Source organism: the organism of the source record quoted next, unplaced genomic scaffold (genome assembly GCF_019419815.1).
Source record: "Pyrus x bretschneideri cultivar Hongxiangsu unplaced genomic scaffold, Pyrus_bretschneideri_v1 Contig31, whole genome shotgun sequence".
Classification (NCBI taxonomy): domain Eukaryota; kingdom Viridiplantae; phylum Streptophyta; class Magnoliopsida; order Rosales; family Rosaceae; genus Pyrus; species Pyrus x bretschneideri.
The window spans coordinates 3,956,506-3,974,833 of NW_025999624.1; the positions used below are offsets into that span (position 1 = coordinate 3,956,506).

At 37.6% G+C, this 18,328-nt stretch overlaps 1 protein-coding gene across 9 annotated transcripts; it reads right to left on the minus strand.

Annotated features, from left to right (window-relative positions):
• Positions 1-8,527: 8,527 nt before the first annotated feature.
• Positions 8,528-14,218, minus strand: LOC103963795 (exosome complex component RRP45A). 9 transcript variants are annotated; one of them, XR_007260473.1, is made up of 10 exons: positions 13,868-14,218; positions 13,146-13,241; positions 12,938-13,052; positions 11,861-11,941; positions 11,578-11,766; positions 10,867-11,132; positions 10,203-10,261; positions 9,373-9,632; positions 8,906-9,001; positions 8,528-8,660 (listed from the first exon to the last, which is right to left on the minus strand). XR_007260473.1 is itself a non-coding variant. In XM_009376642.3 (9 exons), the coding sequence occupies exons 1-8, from the start codon at positions 14,212-14,214 to the stop codon at positions 9,394-9,396; spliced, it is 1,392 nt and encodes a 463-aa protein (XP_009374917.2). In that variant the 5' UTR covers positions 14,215-14,218; the 3' UTR covers positions 8,528-9,001; positions 9,373-9,393. The 9 variants fall into 9 exon arrangements, 4 of the variants coding, with proteins under 4 accessions (XP_009374917.2, XP_009374918.2, XP_009374919.2 ...); XR_669784.3 differs by having other exon boundaries at positions 8,528-8,791; XR_007260472.1 differs by having other exon boundaries at positions 8,528-8,828.
• Between the last annotated feature and the right edge of the window lie 4,110 nt (positions 14,219-18,328).

Below are 18,328 nucleotides of genomic sequence, written 5' to 3' on the forward strand. Positions count from 1 at the left end.
TGAATCCGTCCTGGGATATCCTAATTCTCTTTATGATGATGTAAGGGTCGGCAACAACTCCCTTTGGGGGAATAAGGAATCAATCCTTTACTTTCCTAGCTACCAGAAGGATGAAAGGAAAGATTTCGAGAGCTACTTCACGAATATTGTGCAAAGGGGAAAGGGAGGTTGTCTGCGCACTTTCCAGAAATGATAGAACTATACTCTAGTAGCGCTAAGGCAATAATGTCTTACGATCTAGATATCCCCGTGGAGAGGGGTGGGAGACTGAGCTAAGCTTCATGTTGGGCTAGCCATAATAATGTGGTTTAATTTGTTTTTCGCGAAAATTGAACATAAGACCTCTCACTTACAAGTGAAGAGGAATATCATTAGACTGTACTACTAAGTGACACTCTATAATTTATATAGTCATAATAAATATGAACCAATAAAAATGAAGTTTTTTGCTTGAAAAAGTTATTAAAAATGGTAAATAATGGATCCCTTAGAATGGGAAGTTATTTCTCCAAGTTCGAATTTAGACAATATTGCTGTAGTCTTTCCATCTGTTTTCTTTGTCTCTAAAGACTAACAAAAACTAAAGACCAATGGTTTAAGGTATCTGTCAATTCCAACACTATGGTCTATTTGTCACCAAACACAAACCAACCCTTTAAACCCAAGACTAATGGTTTGGTATTGCTGTGCTTTGAAAAAAAAAAAAAACTACTTCTACTGTGCTGTGAGAATAAGCAGCTGTAAAATAAAGCAGCAAAGTGTTTGGTAAACTTTTTTGTAAAAGTGCTTTTGGAGAAAGAAAAAAAAAAAAAAAGTAGTATTATAGTGTTTGGTAAACTTTTATGTAAAACAATTATGACTATGTGAAATGACCAAAAATGGTATAATACTCAATGTGTCATTAATTTAATTTTCTTAACAAATCAAGATGAATTACTAAATATACTGTTATAAATAGACAAAAGTTAGAGAGATAACCTTTCTAAGAACAGGAGCAAAGCAGGTACAAAATATCACACTATGACTTTAGTAGTTAGAACACAAAAAGGATAGCAGATAAAAAGAGGGAGGGATACTAATATTATTTCTCTTGCTTTCTTTCGTAGTGCATTTAATAACAGACGGAGTGCTCTATTTATAGAGCGACTCTCGTAACTACAACCATCAAAATACAATGATGATACTTTTGAAAGTATCAAACACTATTACTCACTATTACTAAGTTTTTGGGCATTCTTTTGAGTGGGCATTCACCCACTAATTCTATAACACTCCCCCTTTGGATGCCCACATATCAACATCAGTTATCTCATTAAAACCTTGGTCGGAAAAACCCAATGGGAAAAAACCATAGCGAAGGAAAAAGAGTACAACTTTACTTGGATTGTTGATATAGTGTTAAGTATGCTTATGTTGCCTCGTTAAAACATTGATAGGAAAACCTTGTGGGAAAAATCCTAGTTGAAGGAAAAAGAGTACAACAAGCATGTATCATGGATGCTTCCCTTGATATTTATCTCCCCCTGATTCCGCATTCTTCAAATTTAGCTGATTTGTAAGTCGACATAATCCGATACTCTACACTACTTTTGAAACGTGCACTTTAGTAGAGACTTGGTGAATAGGTCTACCAGATTTTCATTGGAACAGATTTGTCTGACTTCAATAACTTTAACATTTTGAAGCTCATGTGCACTGAAAAACTTTGGCGATATGTGTTTAGTCTTATCGCCCTTAATGAATGATTCCTTCATTTGGACAACACAGGCTACATTATCTTCATGGATGATAGTTGGATTGTCTATCTTCAAAGGTAGACCACATGAATTCCAAATATGATGGATCATTGATCTTAACCAGGAACATTCACAACTTGCTTCATGTAGAGCAGGTATTTCTGAGTGATTTGAAGATGTAGCAACTCATGTTTGCTTTGTTGAGCGCCATGAGATTGTGAGTGGGCTTTATGCGAATCAGAGAGGAAACCAGCATCTGCATATCCAGTAAGAATCTAGTTATTTGTGGATTTTCTTGAGTATAAGAGATCCATGTCTGTCTGTTGTCCCACGAAGGTATCGCACAACATCTTTGACTCATTTCCAATGATGCATTATTGGAGCAAAGACATACCTTGCTAACAACTTAAATTAAAAAAGCTATATATGGTCTAGTACATTGCACTAAGTACAATGAAGTACCTATTGCACTCAGATATGGTATTTCTGGACCAATGACCATTTCATCATCTTCTTTTGGACGGAATGGATCTTTCTTAATGTTCAAAAAACGAACGATCACTAGCATGCTGAGTGGATAAGCCTTGTCCATGCCAAATCACTTCAGGATTTTTTCAATGTAAGCTGATTGGTGAACCAAAATTCCATTAGCACAATGCTCAATCTGTAGGCTGAGACAATATTTTGTTTTCCCGAGGTTTTTCATTTCAAATTCGCTTTTTAGATATTCAGCAGTTTTATTGAGCTCTTGAGGAGTTACAACTAGGTTTATATCATCAACATATACTGCCACTATAACAAATCCAGAATTGGATTTCTTAATGAACACACAAGGGCAAATGACATTGTTAATATATCATTCTTTGATCAAAATATTCACTGAGACGATTATACCACATTTGTCCAAATTGTTTCAGCCCATACAATGATCGTCTTAATTTGATCGAGAGCATACCTCGTGGTTTGTTAGTTGTTTCAGGCAACTTAAGTCCTTCTAGGACCTTCATGTATATGTCAGTATCTAATTCTCCATATAGATACGCAATGATGACATCCATAAGTTACATGTCAAGCTTTTCTGAAACCATTAAACTTATTAAGTAACGGAATATAATTGCGTCCATTACAGGAGAATATGTCTCCTCATAATCAATGTCAGGTCTTTGTGAAAAGCCTTGTGCAACGGGTCGTGCTTTGTATCTTGCAATCTCGTTTTTCTCATTGCGTTTTCTTATGAATACCTATTTGTAACCCACGAGATTTGCATTAGGCGGAGTTTGGACCACCGGTCCAAAAACACTTAGCCTTTCCAAGGAATTTAATTTTGCCTGGATTGCATCTTTCCACTTAGGACAATCTTGTCTCTGTTTGCATTCATCAACAGAGCGGGGCTCAATATCATCACTTAATATGATTTCAGTGACTACTGCGAATGGGAACATACCATCGATGATTATTTCATTCTGATCCCACAATTCATTTGTACATGCATAATGGAGATTTCTTTGCTTTCATGTACTACTGTCTCTTCAGGGACATGTCTCATCAAGGACATTTTCTTTTTCTGGAAGTACAGAATATGAATTGCGGATTTTTCATTCATTTTCTCTTCCTGAATGATTTCATTTGGATTCAGTTATGCCCTTGTCTTTCTCTTTCGAGGGGCTGAATCTTTTGAACCTGGGTGTCTGCCACGTTTCAGGCGTGCACCAGATGAATCATTCGCTACCACTTTATTTTGTCCAACAGGGACATCATTTCTTGCAGGTGCATTTGCAGCTGGCATATGTGATTTTGTCACTTTCATAGCATCATTAAATGCATCTGGCATTTGATTGACAATACTTTGAAGATGAACGATCCTTTTCACTTCATTTTCACATTGAGTGCTACATGGATCAAAATGGGACAAGGTGGGTACAACCCATGTCAACTTTTGCCGTTCTTCTGGAATAGTCTTTTCTCCCCCTAATGACAGGAAGACTATCTCATCAAAGTGACAATCAGCAAAACAAGTTGTAAACATATCACCTGTCAGTGGTTCCAAATATTTAATGATAGATGGTGAATCAAAACCCACGTAAATTCCCAATCTATTCTGAGGTCCCATTTTAGTGCATTGCGGCGGTTCAATAGGCACATAAACAGCATAACCAAAAACTCGTAAATGTGAAATGTTTGGCTGATGTCCAAACACGAGTTGTACTGAGGAGTATGGGTGGTTAGCTATAGGCCTCAATCAAACCAACGATGAAGCATGTAAGATGCAATGTCCTCATACAGAAACTAACAATGTTGTTTTCATGAGCAGACTGTGAGCTATTAACTGAAGCTGCTTGATCAATACTTCTACTAAACCATTTTCAGTATAGACATGAGAAACAGGGTGTTCAACATCAATGCCCAATGTCATGCAGTAATCATCAAAGGTTTGAGACGTATATTCACCTGCGTTATCAAGTCGAATTGACTTAATGGGATAATCTGAGAAATGTGCTTGCAACTTGATTATCTGAGCAAAATGTCTCGCAAAATCTACATTCCAAGTAGATAAGAGTCAACATGTGTCCATCGGGTAGATGCATCAACCAAAACCATAAAATATCGAAATGGTCCACAAGATGGTTGAATAGGTCCACAAATATCCCCTTGAATTCTTTGCATAAATGATGGGGATTCAGCATCAACCTTTAGTTATGATGGTCTAATTACCAACTTCCCTTGAGAACAAGCCTTACAAAGGTTATCATTTGAGATAGCAATGTCTTTGCTCAATAATGGATGTCCATTAGAGTTGGTAATGATCCTACGCATCATAGTGGATCCTGGATGACCCAAACGGTCATGCCAAAGCATGTAATCTTTTGAATCAATGAACTTCTAGTTCATGACAGCATGTGATTTAATTGTCCTTATGTAATATAATCCACTAAACAAACCACACAACTTCTCCAATATACGCTTCTGGGTATCTTTGGAGGTAATGCATAGATGCTCCACATTTTATGCACATTTCGTTTCAATGTGGTATCCATTTAAACGTATGTCTTTGAAACTCAACAAATTTCGAGTAGATCGAGTAGCATACAATGCATTCTGTATGGACAATATTGTTTCATTTGGTAACATAATCTGGGCTTTCCCTAAGCCTTCAATTACATTCGATTGACCAGATATTGTTGTTACCCTTACTCTTGTAAGCATCAAGCTTGAGAAATACTTTCGATCATGAAGTATTGTATGTGTGGTTGCACTATCTGCAAGACAAATATCTCCGCCATTTCTCATGTTTTGAGAATAACCATAGCTTTTATCCATGCTTTCTGATTAAAGGGGATCACGGTTAAAAACAACTTAGAAATTTAAATGCCTCTTTTATTGAAATGTGAGTTTGTAAACTACAAGTTCAGAATAATAAAAGTACATCAAATATAAATGATTCAGTCGGACCAATACACTTCATTCCCCTTTTCCACAATGAAGTCCGAAACATCTAGGTAGGGTGTGTTCAACTGTCCTCATAAGTCGCACACTGGATCAGGTATATCCATTGGTCTAGCCTGATCGAGGAAATTAGTCTTGACACCATTCTCCTTGAGGGAGACTTGATATAAATCCACCAGATGTTTTGGGGTACGACAAGTACGCACCCAGTGCCCATCGCCACCACGCCTATGGCAGGCTCGATCAGAGTTTCTAGAAGCATTGTTCATACAAGCTTTGCCTTTGTGGCGATTTCCATTTTTAAAGTTTGGGCCTGAATTTTGCCTTGGAATCTGGTTGTGAAACTGACCACCATGATTCTTGCCTTTCCTGTTCCACCGGCCTTGTTTATGGCCACGTCCTTGTTTATGATTATCACCACTAGAGGGAAGCAGCATTCATTTCTGGGAATGGTGCAGATCCAGTAGGTCGGGACTGATGATTTTTCATCAAGAGCTCATTGTTTTGTTCAACTACCAAGAGCACAGATATCAGCTTGTTGTATTCAATGAAGCTTCGTGCTCTATACTGCTGCTGCAGGAGCACGTTAGAGACATGAAATGTGCTGAAAGTCTTTTCCAACATATCTTCCTCGGTAATGGTATCCCCACAAAGCTTAATCTGAGAGGTAATTCTGAACAACGCAGAATTGTACTCAGCCACTGACTTAAAATCCTGGATCCTTAGGTGAGTCCATTCATAACGAGCCCTTGGAAGAATCAATGTTGTCTGGTGATTGTATATGTTTCTCAATGCCTTCCAGAGAGCTAACGGATCTTCAACCGTTAAGTACTCGCTCTTTAGCCCCTCATCAAGATGGCGACAAATAAAGATCATGGCCTTTGTTCGATCTTAAGAGGATGAGCTGTTTTCTTTCCTAATGGTATCTCCAAGATTCCCTGCTTCCAGATGGATCTTGGTATCTAGTACCCAGGTAAGATAATTCTTCCCAGTAATGTCCAGGGCAGCAAAATCAAGTTTTGCCAAGTTCGCCATTTTCTTTTCTTTCTAAAAGAAAAATAAGATGCGTAAGAACTTGCAATAATATGTATTTCTGGAAGAATATAGCGTCAGAACTTCTGGTTCTTACAAATGTTTCATTTTGATCTTCAGGCCAAAAATGATAAGCACTCGTAACTTTAGGCTCGAGATTTGCATGATTAATGAAAAGGGCGATTATACCGCACCATTCTCATCGAAACAAGCATAGGATGGGCGATTATATCCGCACCACTTGAACAGCAGAAAAATTTTAATATGCAGAGCAAGATATAATCGATTTAAATATGTAGAGCAAGGTGGACGATTATACCGCACCACCTAAAATTACAGTAAAATTAAATTTGCAGCTCAAAATGGACGATTGTACCGCACTATCTTTGAATGCAGTGAAAATTAAATTTGCAGTTCAAGATGGACGATTATACCGCACCATCTTTGATTACAGTAAAATTAACATAAATAAACACTAAGTTAGAAACTAGGAACTACACCAAACAAGAAATCAAAGATATAAGTAACTGTTAAATTTAGAACGAGAAGCAGAAATAGTGCTAGCAATTCATCGCGATGGTGCATCACGCAGATGAAGCAGAAGAAGAAGAAGAAGAAAAATAGGAAAAAAATTAAAGGAAGCATTTTTTTTTCTTTCTTTCGGTGAAGGGAAATATGAACTATTTAAGGTTAGAGAGTCATGCTGATAACGTGTTATAAATAGACAAAAGTTAGATAGATAACCTTCTAAGGACAGGAGTGAAGCAGGTGCAAAATATCACACTATGACTTTAGTAGCCATAACACAAAAAGGATGGCAGATAAAGAGAGGGAGGGATACTGATATTATTTCTCTTACTTTCTTTCGCAGTGCATTTGATAATAGACATAGTACTCTATTTATAGAGCGACTCTCGTAACTACAACCATCAGAATACAATGATGATACTTTTGAAAGTATCAAACACTATTACTCACTATTACTAAGTCTTTGGGCAATCTTTTGAGTGGGCATTCACCCACTAATTCTATAACATATACTTTAAGTTTAAAAGAAAAATATTTATAAACTTTATCTTAAACATATAACCCAACGTTTAACAAGAAATCATAATTCAACGTTCAACATATAATCCAACATTTATGCTGCTTCACGTATTCTACTTTTTTTCAAATCTCATTTTTGCTGCTTCACGTTTTTAGCTTTTTTTCACCAAAAACTGTGAAAATAAGTTGTTTTTAAGTGTTTACCAAACACCTTTTTAAGCTCAGCTTTTTTTATATCCACTTTTTATAAAAGCACCTCAGTACCAAACCAATACCAACACACCTGCTTCTTTAGTCCGCCTACCCTCCTCAAACTTCAATCCTCCATTGACCCACCCCACCCCGACCCTAATCCCTCCTCCAACCACAGCTGCTTCTTCAGTTTGCCTACCCTCCTCAAACTTCAATCCTCCATTGACCCCACCCCGACCCCAATCCCTCGTCCAACCATTGATTCCACCACCTCAGTGAGACTGACAACGATGAAATATGCAACTATGCATTATTGACGTGGAGGCAGTCGACTTTTGTGGCAATGAGGATCACGATGTTCAATAAGTCACGGGAGCCCGTCCTCGTCAATTGTCGTCGTTCACGACGGATGACGAGAATTTGCCATTATATTATTATAGAAGAGTGGGATTGGTGGTGGTTGTCGAAGAAAAGGATTGGTGGTGGGGTTGGCCCGTTGGGGTTGCCGGAGAAGAGAAGCCATGCTAGGTATGGTGGGGAGGATTTGCAAACTTGATGGAGGAAGAAGATGAAGTCTGTTTGGTATTGGGTAAGAGAAAAGGGTGTTTGGTTGCTTGGTTATAAAGAACAATACTTGGCTATTCAAAGATGAGTAGAAACTCTTACCCAAAACTCTTAGTGTTTTAATCACAAAGCTCTATGCTTATGATCAAAATCGTTCATACTATAAATCATACTATAAAAATCATTTATGCAAAAAATAAATTAAAAATAAATGAACGGTATTGGTAAAAGCATAACGAACTGTTATGTATTTGTTATAATATATTAACTAAATGACCTTAGTTTTAATTAATTTTTTGCAGAAGCAATCTTTATATGGTGATTTATAATATTGACGGTTCTAATTATAAAAATGAAGTTATATAAATTGACAACGAACAATTTTGAAATTTTTTGAGTAACCAAGTATTATTCGGTTATAAAACATAAACATCCAACACATGTCTGTGTTTTTATTGGGCCACACAACTTGGTGAGTAACATTGAGTACTGCCAAGCATTGTCCAAAATGATACAGCTACGAAAATGTGCCCTTAAATACGAAATTTTTTGCAGTGTGCAGGGAAATCAGTGGTCCAAAGTTTGCAAATACAATGGTTGCGTAACCAGTTCGATCAATGCCATTGACATCGAACTGGTTATGATCTGCCAAATCACATGAACCACACCAACCTTAAACGTAAACTAAATTAAGGTAACAGTCATTTTCTAGTGTGCAACAGCAAAATTTGAGTGATTCCAGTAAACCTCACTCATGTACAATTTGCACTACAAACCTACAAAGGGCAAACAAAACACGAATACACTGATCCGCTGCATGAAATGAATTGCAAGCATTTAGTCAAGCCAAATTTCGAGTGTAGACAATCATCTACAGTATCTCAACTTACTTGTCATATACGTATCCCCTTGCTTCACTTTGCAGTCAACCACAGACTTGATCAACTCGTTTTGCCTGCCACAAATTCCATCGAGAAGTGCAACACCTACGTTTCTTCCAAGCAGCAGGATCACAAAACAATCATTTATGCATATATAATAGCTTTCAATTAGCATGAAACTGGGAAAATTATCATAAAACAAAATCCTCCTTTCACCCAAGCATTTGAAAGCACATATTCACTCTTCATAATTATATTATGAACATCAAAGAAACACATTGCAAGCACTATTTAAAAAGGTTTTAGAAAATATACTAGGGGTTTATAAAACACCGAAATGCATTTTTCAAATAAAATATTTAATTTTCCTAACATTATGAGTACAGAAACAAGGTATCCTTGCTTTCCAAAATTTAGCTATCTACGTTCAAGGCATACAGACGTGCATAAGAAAATATGTCCACATAACACCATACATGCCATGAGCAGAAAGCCATCTAGCTTGGACCAGTAGAGGAGCCCTTCTTTTTCCTGGGTCTCTTGTTCTTGGGCTTCACAGCATCCTTCAAGGTTTTCTCTCGAGTTGTTCGCTCTGCAGTTTCAGCTCCCTCAATGGGTGAAAGCATTGGATTAATATCTTCAGGAGGTTCCTCCAGCATGGCTTCACGATTTGTTTCCTCACCTTTTGAGTCCTCGGGTTTCTTATTAGGCATTGACATTCCTGCATGCATCATGCCTAACATGGATGAGAATTCTCTCCATCTATTATATATATGTGCATGTGCATGCATAAGTATGCATTGGTGACTGAATGTATGTAAATAAAAGTCCTCCCCTAAGTATGCATCTATACAAGAGCTTGTAAGTATATGTATGCTGTAACTGGAGCACTTAGTGACAATAAATAAATAAACATCGTATGAATTAGTAAACATTCTCATTACGTCAGACCAAAAAAAGCGTATGCCCAATAAAAAGTAAATTGTGTACAGTAATACAATGCTAATTTGTGTCTTGAGATATCTTTTTTCTTTAATTGGGAAGTTCGATGCAATTTCCTACAGTTCGGGTAGACAAAAAAGGCAAAAAAAACAAGATCTAACTTAGATCCTTTTCAATTGCAAGTCCTAACCAATATTAATTTCCCCATTTGTATGAATTAATTCCACATTCAACAAGGATGAGCAATTAAAGTAACATCATAATTAGTCTTATAATCTCTAGGATGAGCTATAGGAGTGATAAAAAGCAGCAATATGTACAATGGTAATTTCTTTCTCATATAAGTGATGGCATAAAATAGTACCATGTGAAGCTAAAGAAGCTTTTAAAAAATCTGAATCAACACCCTTTGAGTAAGGATCCCTGAGAAAAAGGAAAAACAGATTAATATTGAAAAAAAATAAACAAACTAGTATAGAATAAATCAATAGGGACATTGAAGCCTCCATCTCTCTCTCATTGAGAAAACAAAACTGAAAAAATCCAATGCATATGGAAACTAAGAAGTCTAACCCAGAAATTGACCCCAGGTTCTACATTGCAAAAGGAAAAGAAAAAAACTCTCACTTAATTACTTCTCCATGTGCAAATTCTCCCTAATAAGAATACAAAAGAGGACTTTGGATGATCATTTTGGAGTCCCAAAGACAGCTCCTTTTATTAATGAATTTTCTTTTCACTTGGCCTGGGTCCGCAACTGCTTCTACCCCAGTCCATTGAAAATTAAAATGGTTCTCCAATCATTTGCTAAATTTGTTCCCTTAAGGCATTTTTCTTTAAGTACAGAAGTTCAGTAAAATTTTAAGAAAAGAATGCCCACATACAATGGGGGATATACAAAAGAGGAGTACTATCAATAGAGGACAGGAAGCACAAAGCAAACAGGCAAGTGTCCGCTAAAATCTAATCTTTTAAAGCCATTTTAACACATTCATTGGTCCTAAATTTTTATAAGACTGGAACCATACCAAATTGAGGAGCCTCCAATTAAATCCTTCGCATCTTCATTACCCTTATTAGTTTGTTTTTTGTCTGATAATTTAGTTTCACCTTCAGCGCCCTCACTTTGATTTGCAACTCCTTCCTCAGACATCGTCTTTAATCCCTCCATATGATTAACAGAAGAAGAGTTTTGCTGCACACCTATGTTAGAAGCACCTCCATCAACATCCATGGGAACAGAAGTATGGCGCTTGATCTTCCGTAATGCTCTTTCTGTATTGTATGAATCAACCTGCATTTGAATTGGAGTAGAAAAATTAAGAAAGGAGCCAAAACGTGAGAATACTGATACACATTTGACCAGATACCGCTTTTCCTGATGAATGAACATATGAAGTTATATCCAAATATATATTTCAAGTCAACACTTCTTTAGTCAATTTTGATCATAAATACTTTTTAGAAGAGACCTTTAAAGAAATACTGATGACAAAATGTCACTGATGTGTTCTTCCGAGACAAAATGTCATTGATGTGTTCTTCAGAGACAAAATGTCACTGATGTGTTCTTCAGAGACAAAATGAGATTCTGTTATTTGCCTCCTACAACAGTCATATAGATAACAGATACCAATTCATTTTATAATTCCAGAATTATGTAAAGCGTTAATATCTTTTTCAAGTGAAAGAGAGCAACTCAAGTATTCAAAGACTGTTTCATAGAGAGAAAACCTCACCGCCTTCTTGATCTTTTCTGTCATAGCACCAGCCTTGACAGAAGCAATTCGCAAACATTGCATTATAACACTCTGCAAGACACCCTCCCCTCCAGCTTTTTGAATAGCACAAACATCTCCATTTGCATTAATTGTCGCAGTCATTCGCCCCCCCATAAAAGCCTCTTCCTCATGGGTTGGATCTATCACCTATGTGGCATTGAATAAAGTCAGACAAAAGCCTATATGGTTGCTTCTAAGTTCTGAACAAATACAAACGTTCAGAGAGATAAATTTTGCTTACCACACTACTCTCATAACTGAAGAATGCAAAGGTTACTGCTATAGGGAGATGATGTATGATCAGATGAAGAGGCTCCCTCTCCTGTCACATGGCCATACGTAAGAAATAAAAAAGATTAAGATTATTCAAGTTATAAGGTATAGAAGTAATAAATCTCATCAATTTTCTTCTATCATTTTGTTTCTTTTAACGTGTACACAGTTGAACATTGATGAGAATAGCATTTACACTCCCTCTGTTTAGATTCGCAAAGTTCATGACCAAGTGTCAAAAAAGTGTTAATTGATGTTTATTACCACAATATACAGGTCTTCTGGTAACTTTATAGGTTTAGATTATTGCACTTCTTGGTAATGAATCTTTTTCCACTGTTTTGTTTGGGTCTAGGTCCCGTTTGTTAGTAGAAATCCTCCGTTTCCAACTAGGCATTTCTCTTCAAGAAACTTTACAGTCCACAAAGAAATTCAATAGGACTTGACTTGAGAATCTATGGCGTTGTTTGGGATCTAGGATTGGATTGGGATGGCCTAATTTCAAGGTATGTTGAAGGGACAAATTAAAAACAGTAACTCCAACTGGAGTATAGAAGATTGATTACTCATCAAGGAAACTTATCCATTCTAATTCTCCCTAAATGGTAGGATTAAAAGGGCTCAATTTCCTTCATGTCTAGTCCCTCCTAATCCCCTCCAAATGAAAATCCACTCACTTCCACCTTCAATGTACCTTGAAATTAGAGGATTATCCACTCCAATCCAATCCAAGATACCATACAAGACCTATCTAAGATTTTGTATAGTATATCTCTAAAAAAGCCAATGAAGACCACACTCTTAAAGTGTTCTGGTGGAGCATTATTCTTCCTATCTTATTTTCTCATTTCTCTTGTTTCTTTTCCATCTATTTAAGTGTTTTCAAACAGAACCAGCCCAACATCAAAATCAAGTTTATCACCACAAATCCCCATGACATTTTTAACAAATCTTAATACTACACCTTTAAAATCATCAGCACTGAATATTTTTTTATCTCTCAACAAAGACACCCTTAATTATTCTCTGAAAGAGAGTAGCTAACCTCAGGTGGATGTACAATCACTTCCTGACCATCTTCTCCCCCCAAGGAGATTTCAGGCCTCCGAAACGTCAACAAAGCAGCTAATGCCGCAATGTTAGCAGCATCAATAAGGTTACTGTCCACATTTTATTTCTATAAAGTTAAACGTCAATATATACACGGGAAAATGAAACAAAATATAAATGCAATATCCAAATAAACAGCTTACCCTCCATTATCTAAAATATGGAGATCAACACGGATAGCCCAAACTAACTTCCCTGAAAGAACACAAAGTGATTCTGTATCAACTGCTCGGCTTTCCCTGCACATTTATTTCTAACCCTTCAAAATGCATTCATTTTATGCACAACCAAACAGTCACATATACTTCTTTCTTGTTTTCCATTACTCAAATGAAAGAATCCTTAAGCTTAACTACGCTAACTATAATAAGCATGTCTAACTATAACAGAGAAAAATTAAAAAACATTATAGATGGATTCTAAAATAGTAAATTAGAAGAAGCATCCCGACAACTATAAGTTTTATAAATTACAATAAAAAGAACACTTTATGAGCTCAATTGGCGGAAAAATAAAAACTATCATTTGTCCACTTGTCACACTCTAATTGATTCTTAGTTGTGAAATTCGTTTTAGTGTCACAAAGTAAGCTGGGTTTTTCTCTAAAGTATTGAGTTTGAAGTGTTTTCTCTAAATTGTAATGCTAGTATCAGCGGCCGAGCTCATTCTAAAACAAATTCGGCTTATATGTGAAGAGCCCCATCCTAAAATGAATGCTTAGCTAGGTTCTAAATCACTAACTTTTTCTCTGTAAAACAATCACGCATAAATTAAAAAGAAAAAAATCCATACTTTAGGAACACACAAGGCATTGCTCAAATTAAAAGTACCGCAATTCGATAACCAAAGAAGGGAAGGAATTAACCTAAGCCCGCGGTCGATTACGCGGCCGAGCTCGACGGCATTCTCGCCAGGGCGGCCTGGCTCAAAGGAGGGGTCGGCCATTGGGGAGAACTCGGTGAAGATGGAAAGAGTGCCATCATTGGGCCTGTCGCGGTAGGGCTGGACAAGCTGGGCAGTGACGATGGCCATTACGTGAGTTTGTCCCAGCTGCACCTCCGCAGAGCCCTCGTCTTTGCCGAACTTGACGGTGAGGTTACGGTAATCGAAGGGGCGGCGGCCGTCGGCTCGGAGGTCCGCAAGTAGAGCGGTCTCGATGAACTTCTTCTGGTTCAGGGTTAGATGCGATGCGTTCGCTAATCTCTGCTCCATTGGATGGAGGGAGAGTCAGTGAGAGGTTCCTTTTTTTGTTTGTTTTGTTATTTGCTAGGGTTTTAGAGAATGACAAGACGATGTAAACGACGTCGTCACCAAGCCTGGCTTTGTTGAATTGAAGGGGCCCGCCTCACCTCTCCCCTTCCCCACGAACTCCCGCTGGAATGAGTGGGCCCCGAACGATTTCTACGCTTTCCGAAAAAAATATCTAAAATCATTAAGGGGAAAATACGCCTCCACAATTGAACGAAACGTGGAGGATCTGGGTCCTTTCTCTTTTAGATCTTTGATCATATTGTTTAATTGTTCTATTTCCTTTTTGTCGATCATGAGGATATCTTTAGGCCGGTTATCGCCGCGCCTAAAGGACTCCTCAATGTATTGTTTGGTCATTAAAAAAAGAAAAAATGGCTTCATCCGCGGTGCAATTTTTCATTATATCTGGATGGCGAGATAATTCTATCTTGAAAAGAGACGCAGCCTGGTCCCGGAGTTCTCGGAGCCGAAGATCCTTCGATTCAAACTCCAGTTATCTATTATATTCTTCTTGTGTTACTTGCGATTTCAAGTTTCTTTGCACGTAGTGCCAGTAGTCTCCTTTTTTGTCCAACCGAATAAAGATTTAATCCTTGTCTTCGAGAGGTAAGGACGCTTCTAAACTTTTTTTCTACAAACCTCAGGACGATATTGAACAATTCACAGTGTGCTGTCAATTTTGACATATGAAAAATATGAAATCAAATTATTTTTTAAGGTTGATCTCAGTTTACTATTATGAAGTCTTTTAGTTTTCAACATTTGATACATCAAGTTTTTTCATCCTATTTTGGTACCTAATTCATATATACATTAAATTTCTATTAAAACATTGGTTAACTGATGATGTGGCACCCACGTGGACAATAAATGGGCGCCACATGTCAATACGAGCCCACATGAATATTAAAAATTAAAAATCTAAAAAAAATTAAAAACAAAAAATTCTCGAAGACTCTTACCCAAGATTTCTTCTAATCCTTTCACCCCGACTCCCAATTTTTCAAAGCCCTTCTCCTCTCTCTCTCGACTCTTCTCCCTCTACCTCCATTCCAAAATTTCATTGAATTTAGATAATTGTAAGTCAGTCTAATAATTATTTTTCAGTGGCTGGTCAAGAGGGACAACAACCCAGTTTTTGTGATACTTTAAGTTGTTAGATAAAACAATCTTCTGCGGGAAACACCATTTTCATACAATTGACAAATCTTAGTGTTAATAAGGAAAATCAATAGAACATTTGTGTGCTACTTTGTGGTGTTCTTTGAATCCTATCAAATTTATGGCACCGTGTCGCCAAGGATTGTTATTTATAATTACTTATTTTTCTATTGTTTTCTATTTCTTGTCTAATTAGTGTGGATGCAAATTTCTTCCTCCTTGATCTTGGACAAAATTGCACCTACAAAACAAATAACACCTTAGGTCAAGGCCAAGAGCCTCATGCGCCTATGATGAATTGGGAGTGGGGGGGAGGAGGGGGGAAGGGGGCTTTGGCCGAAGAACCTCCAATGCCAAAGTTAGAATTTTGAGGGAAAAGTGTTTGGAGAATTTTGAGTGTTTAGCAAGAGTGAAGACCTAGGTTTTTAGAGGAAATGAGGTTGAATATATAGTGCATGGCCGGCCCCCTTTGGGAAAGAAGGTGATCGGCCTTTTGCGAATTTTTTGGGTGTAATTGGTAATTTAATTGACAATTAATATATTAATTAGGTAATAAATCTATTAATTGACTAATTAACATAATTTTAAACGGAATGTTTTGGGGGTTACCTTGTGGAGAAGGTATGATGAGGATCGATGAAATAGGTTTGAAAATAAATACCTATTTGGGCATATTTGACTTGATTGAAGAATGAGTGTCCACTGGTCGTGCGTAGGAATTCTAGTGTGCCTTAAAGGTACTTTTGTTATTTTCACCCAAAAATTCACGTGTCGCCTCTTGATTATTTTTGGCTCCACAAATGCCCCCACACATGTTGGGTTGCTTGCAGAAAAGGGCAACTGGTGTAGAGATTTTCTTGCTTTAGGAAACTTAAGACTGCTTCTAGGAAAAGGGAAATAAATTTCTCTCAAAGCCTATTTAAGTCCACCTTAAGTGGGTTATTAAATCAACTTTGAAGAGCGATTTATTCTACCCTACAAGAGAGAGAGCTTAGAAAATATTTGTTCCCCCTCCTTTAGCAATCTTCTACATCTTGCCCGTGCAAAGGATCGTCTTTCATTGCTTTCTTCGTCTTCTCCACACCGTACCGAGGTAAGAAAAAAATTAATTTTCCTTGTCTTCTTCTTGGATAGTGTTGTCGCGAGGCTACCGTTGAGGTGGTACGGCACGTATGCTGGCAGGGGCCAGAAGTTAGCTCGGCATGGGCTGATGAAGTGTTGTGGTAGGGACCACTGCTTAGGTTACTCGGCTTGGCTAAAGCCAAGGGCAGCTTGAGTGGCTGGGGCCTCGGATTGAGGCGTTGGGGCGCAGTGTTAGGCAAGCCACATGTCTTATGTTCTTTGTGCTCTTGGACCTAACGAGGACCAAGCTGGTGATTGGGGGGTGGGCTAAGATCAGAGTGAAGGTTAAGGCCAACTTTAATTGAGTAAATACTTGTTCTGCTGCCAATGTCCACTTAAAACCATTTTTCTTCAACAAATCTATTAAAGGGCAAGCAATAGCACCAAAATTCTTTACAAAACAACGGTAATAACCCGTAAGGCCAAGGAAACCTCGCAAACCTTTTAACGTAGTTGGCTTGGGCTACTCATGAACGCATTGAACCTTAGTTTAATCAACCGCTACTCTTGCTTGGTAATTACATGGCCTAAATATTGAACTGATTACTGCCCAAAAGCACATTTAGAAGCCTTCACGAATAACTGATTAGCACGAACTAGTACAAAAATTGTACTCTGGTGTTTCAAACGGTCAGATTCAGTGCGACTGTAGACGAGGATATCATCAAAGAACATGAAGACAATTTTTCGTAAATACAACTTAAAGATGGAATTCATGAGGGCCTAAAAAGTGGAAGACGTATTGGTAAGCCCAAAAGGCATAACCAAGTACTCATAGTGTTTCTCGTGCGTACAAAAGGTTGTCTTCTCAATGTCTTCATTCGCCATTCGAATTTGGTGATAACCAGAACATAAGTCTAGTTTGGAAAAAATTACAGCACCATATAATTCATCAAAAAGCTCATCTGCTATTGGAATTGGTAACTTGTCCAGAATTGTCAATGAGTTCAATGTGCAATAATCTTTACAAAATCGCCATGTACTTTCGACTTCCCAACCAACAATGCAAGGGCAAAAATGAGCTGGAGCTATGATGAATAATGCCTAGTGAAGCATCTCTGTAACTTGACATTCAATTTCATCCTTTTGTCAATGGGCGTAACGGTACGGTCTCACATTCGCTAGAGTCATGCTAGGCAGCAGAGGGATTCTATGATCAACTTCTCGATGTTGTAGGAAGTTGGTTAGTTCAGAAAATATATTAGCAAAGAGATAGAACAAAAACATCTAGAGAAACGGTTGGCACCGATAAACTCATATTAGGCTTTTGTAACAATTGAGTGATATAACCCTCAAACTTGGTTGTAGTGGAAAGCTGGGTTGATGGTGAAAACTTATCCCCAATTAATCTATAATTTTGTCCTGCCATTGAAAATTCCATGATCTCTTGCTCGAAGTGCCAACGAATCCAACCCAACAACTTCAACCATTCGACAGTAAAAACCATGTCACAACCAACCACACTAAGTAATTTATAAGTAGAAGAAAATTGAAAAACTCACCTCGACGTTCTGCATCGTCTTTTTTGTGAAACAAGTGCCACCATTGGCTACTATGATCGAATCTATGGCAACAGTATTAATGAGTTATCCTAGTGTCGAAGCAAGCTGAGGATTAAGGAAATTGTTGTCAGCACCAGAATCCACCAAAACATGAATAGGAGTAGAGTTAATCATTTTATAAAGGCGCATTGCACGCCCTCTTGTTCCCCGATAACCACTAATTGAGTGAAATTAAATCGAAGTATCCAATTCCGGCATAGGGTCAAGCTCCTCTGATTGTATCATGTTAT

Bases quoted from the DNA above. Each gene is read 5' to 3' on its own strand.
- LOC103963795 (XM_009376642.3), bottom strand. From the start codon at position 14,214: ATGGAGCAGAGATTAGCGAACGCATCGCATCTAACCCTGAACCAGAAG. The intron at 13,053-13,145 runs GTAAGCTGTTTA...AAATGTGGACAG, and splicing joins CATATTTTAGATAATGGAGG to TAACCTTATTGATGCTGCTA. The intron at 11,133-11,577 runs GTGAGGTTTTCT...ATTCAAATGCAG, and splicing joins CAGAAAAGATCAAGAAGGCG to GTTGATTCATACAATACAGA.